A 2,919-nucleotide genomic window follows, 5' to 3' on the forward strand; every position below is an offset into this window, starting at 1 on the left:
ATATTTATATATATTTATATACCGGGGTTATTGGGATGAATAGGAAAGAAAAAAAAATAAGGTGGTGAAATGAATAACTTTGGAGGTGTGAAAAAAGGAAAAAAAAAACGTTTTTTTTTTTTGATATTCCTTGGGTGAGGGTACAAATATAATTTTATTGCGCTCCACTTTTGTTCTTTTTTTTTTGTTTATTTTTATTTGAGTTCTTCTCCTCCTCCTTTTTGCGTATGTATGCATGTATGTATCGTTTTTGGTGTTTTATTTGCTGATTGTAAATGTGATTCTGAGTCTCTTGCACACCTGCATGCTTGATATGATATGCAAACTTCATCCCCCTCTCAAATTTGTTCGCCATTATTATTATTATTATTATTATTATTATTATTATTATTATTATTATTATTATTATTTTTTGTTGTTGCTACTATTATTGCTACTTCTATGTAGGTTTCATCTCGTCTTTTTTTTTTCTTGTTCTTGTTCTTTTTTCTCCAAACCGCTTTAACTCTTCCCTTCAGCAGTTGCTTCGCTGTATCTACCGTGTAAAGGGGAAACAATGCGTGACGACACTGCTCATTCTTTTTTGATCCTTTTATTTAACTCCGTCACTCAAATTATCCCTTGCGGTCAAACAAGGAATAAAAAAAGAGAAAAAAAAAATGTTTCCCCTCCCTCATTTATGTGTTCATGTGTTGGCGTGTGAATATGTTTGGTTGGTTGATATTACAACTCTCTTCTATCCATGTTTTTTTTTTATTATTATTATTACTGTTATTATTATTTATTACTCCAGATATGAATTTGTTCCTTCTTGGTTCTTCTTTATACATTTTTTTTTCTTTTTTTTTTCTTTTTTGTGCTAGAGTGAGTGGTCACAAAAGGGGTGGTGCCAAAGTCGTAGTAGAAAAAGCCTTCACCCGTTCTCTTCTTTTTTTTTTTTTTCTTTCCGCTATTTCTTTGTCTTACCGCGTGTATTCGTCTTTTCTTAGTGTGTGGGACTACGAGAAGAAAGGAACAAGGAAAAAAAGAAAAGAAAAACGAGAAAGAGATCAAAAAAGAAAGAAAAAGACGTTAAAAGGGTAAAAGAAAAAAAAAAAGCACAGAAAAAGAAAAGAAAAATATATTTGAAGGGTGGTGAGAATATATATTTATATTTATATATATATATATATACTCAATATACATAAAGAAGACATAGTTTTTATTATTGTTATTATTATTTTTCTTCACTTGTGCAATCTATGCCCTCCAATAAAAAGAACAAGAGCAAAAATGCTCACAATAATAATAATAATAACGCTACCAATAGCCCTAACAAAAACCATAAAGCTAATCCCGTGAAAAACAAGAAGCAAGCGGAAAATGAAGAGTTTGAGAAGGTGTTAGCAGATCTGAACAGAGTTACTGAGGCTGCAGGGTTAGAAAGGGCTAAGCAGATTGAGCGTGAGAAGAAGATGCGTGAGGAGCGGGAAAAACGACACAAGATTGTTTTGGAGAAGTCTAACGAGGCAGAAGAAGAATTTGAAATGCAACTTCGCCGCAAACAAAAAACACAGCAATTCCAACAACTTTTACAGCAATTACTTTCCGCACAGCGACCTTTCCTGGATGCCCCTAATACGGAGTTTCATAGTGAAACCGCATGTGAAAATCCAAACTTTGATGTGGCGGTTGGGGAGATGCAGGGATGGCGTCTCAACATGGAGGATGAACACATGATTGACGTAACTTTCCCTAATGGTGAGAAGAACAGCAAAGAAGGTCTCTTCTGTGTGTTTGACGGTCATTCCGGGAAGTCGTGCGCGACGAAGTGCCGGGAATTATTTCCTAAAATGGCAAGATCCCATCTCACGCAGAAGGCAGATGGAACCACCTCCGTGGACTTTGACCGTATGTACATGGAAATAGATAAATTACTAGAATCGCAGCTCACCGACGACTCTGGATGCACGGCAGTCACTGTACACATTACACCAGAATTCATCACCTGCGCCTCTGTGGGTGATTCTCGTGCAGTGTTGTGCCGCAATGGAGAAGCCTTTCCCCTCGCGTGTGATCACAAGCCTGAGAACACAGAAGAGAAGGCTCGCATTGAAGCCGCAGGGGGCACGGTGTCTGAAAACCGCGTGAATGGACAGTTGGCGATGAGTCGGGCTATGGGTGATTTCTCATATAAACAACAAAAAGATTTGGATGCTCGTCATCAGCTGGTCATTGCGGTGCCAGATGTGATTCAAACAGCACGTGAGGCTGGAGACTCCTTCGTGGTGTTGGCATGCGATGGTATTTTTGATGTTCTTACTAACGAAGAGGTGGTGGAGCTTGTGGCTATTAAGAAGTCAGAGGGCAAAAACAATACACAGATATGTGAAGAAATTTGCCGAGACTGTTTAGCGCCGGCTTCAGAGGACACTGGTCGCATCTCCCGTGCAGAAGGTACAGACAACATGACCATCATGATTGTAGACCTTAAGTGAGGTAAAGAGAAGGCGACATAAGTGGGAATGAGTTGAGACGATTGTTTTTGTTTTTGTTTTTTGTTTTTCTTCTTCTTCTTCTTCTTCCTGTCTTTCTCCAATTGCACACAAAATGAAGTTGTATGTGTACGTGTGGATATATATGTGTTTTTTTTTTTTTTTTTTTCTTTTTATGTTTTGTTATGTTTTGTTTTGTTGGAAGTACGAACATACACCTTCAAGATATACGAAAACAAAAAAAAAAACATGGACACGAATGAAAGTACATGACGTTTAGACAGTGATTGGTGTCTGGGGAGGGGTGGTTGTGTGTGTGTGTGCGGGGGTGTCATGTTTCTTTTTCATTGGAGAAGACAAATCACATCTTGCTTGTTCCTCTTGTTATTGAGTTTTCTTTTTTTCTTTCTTTTTTTTTTAAATATTTTTTTTTTTTTTTTTTTTT

The 2,919-nt window shown here is 37.1% G+C and overlaps 1 protein-coding gene across 1 annotated transcript; it reads left to right on the forward strand.

Annotated features, from left to right (window-relative positions):
- Positions 1 to 1,241: 1,241 nt before the first annotated feature.
- On the forward strand, positions 1,242 to 2,477 carry TM35_000181270 (putative protein phosphatase 2C; the record flags this gene model as incomplete). The annotated part of the gene is made up of 1 exon (XM_029026440.1): positions 1,242 to 2,477. The coding sequence occupies one exon, from the start codon at positions 1,242 to 1,244 to the stop codon at positions 2,475 to 2,477; it is 1,236 nt and encodes a 411-aa protein (XP_028882136.1).
- Between the last annotated feature and the right edge of the window lie 442 nt (positions 2,478 to 2,919).

This window comes from Trypanosoma theileri (assembly GCF_002087225.1).
Source record: "Trypanosoma theileri isolate Edinburgh chromosome Unknown TM35_Tth_18_V1, whole genome shotgun sequence".
NCBI classification, from domain to species: Eukaryota; Euglenozoa; class Kinetoplastea; order Trypanosomatida; family Trypanosomatidae; genus Trypanosoma; species Trypanosoma theileri.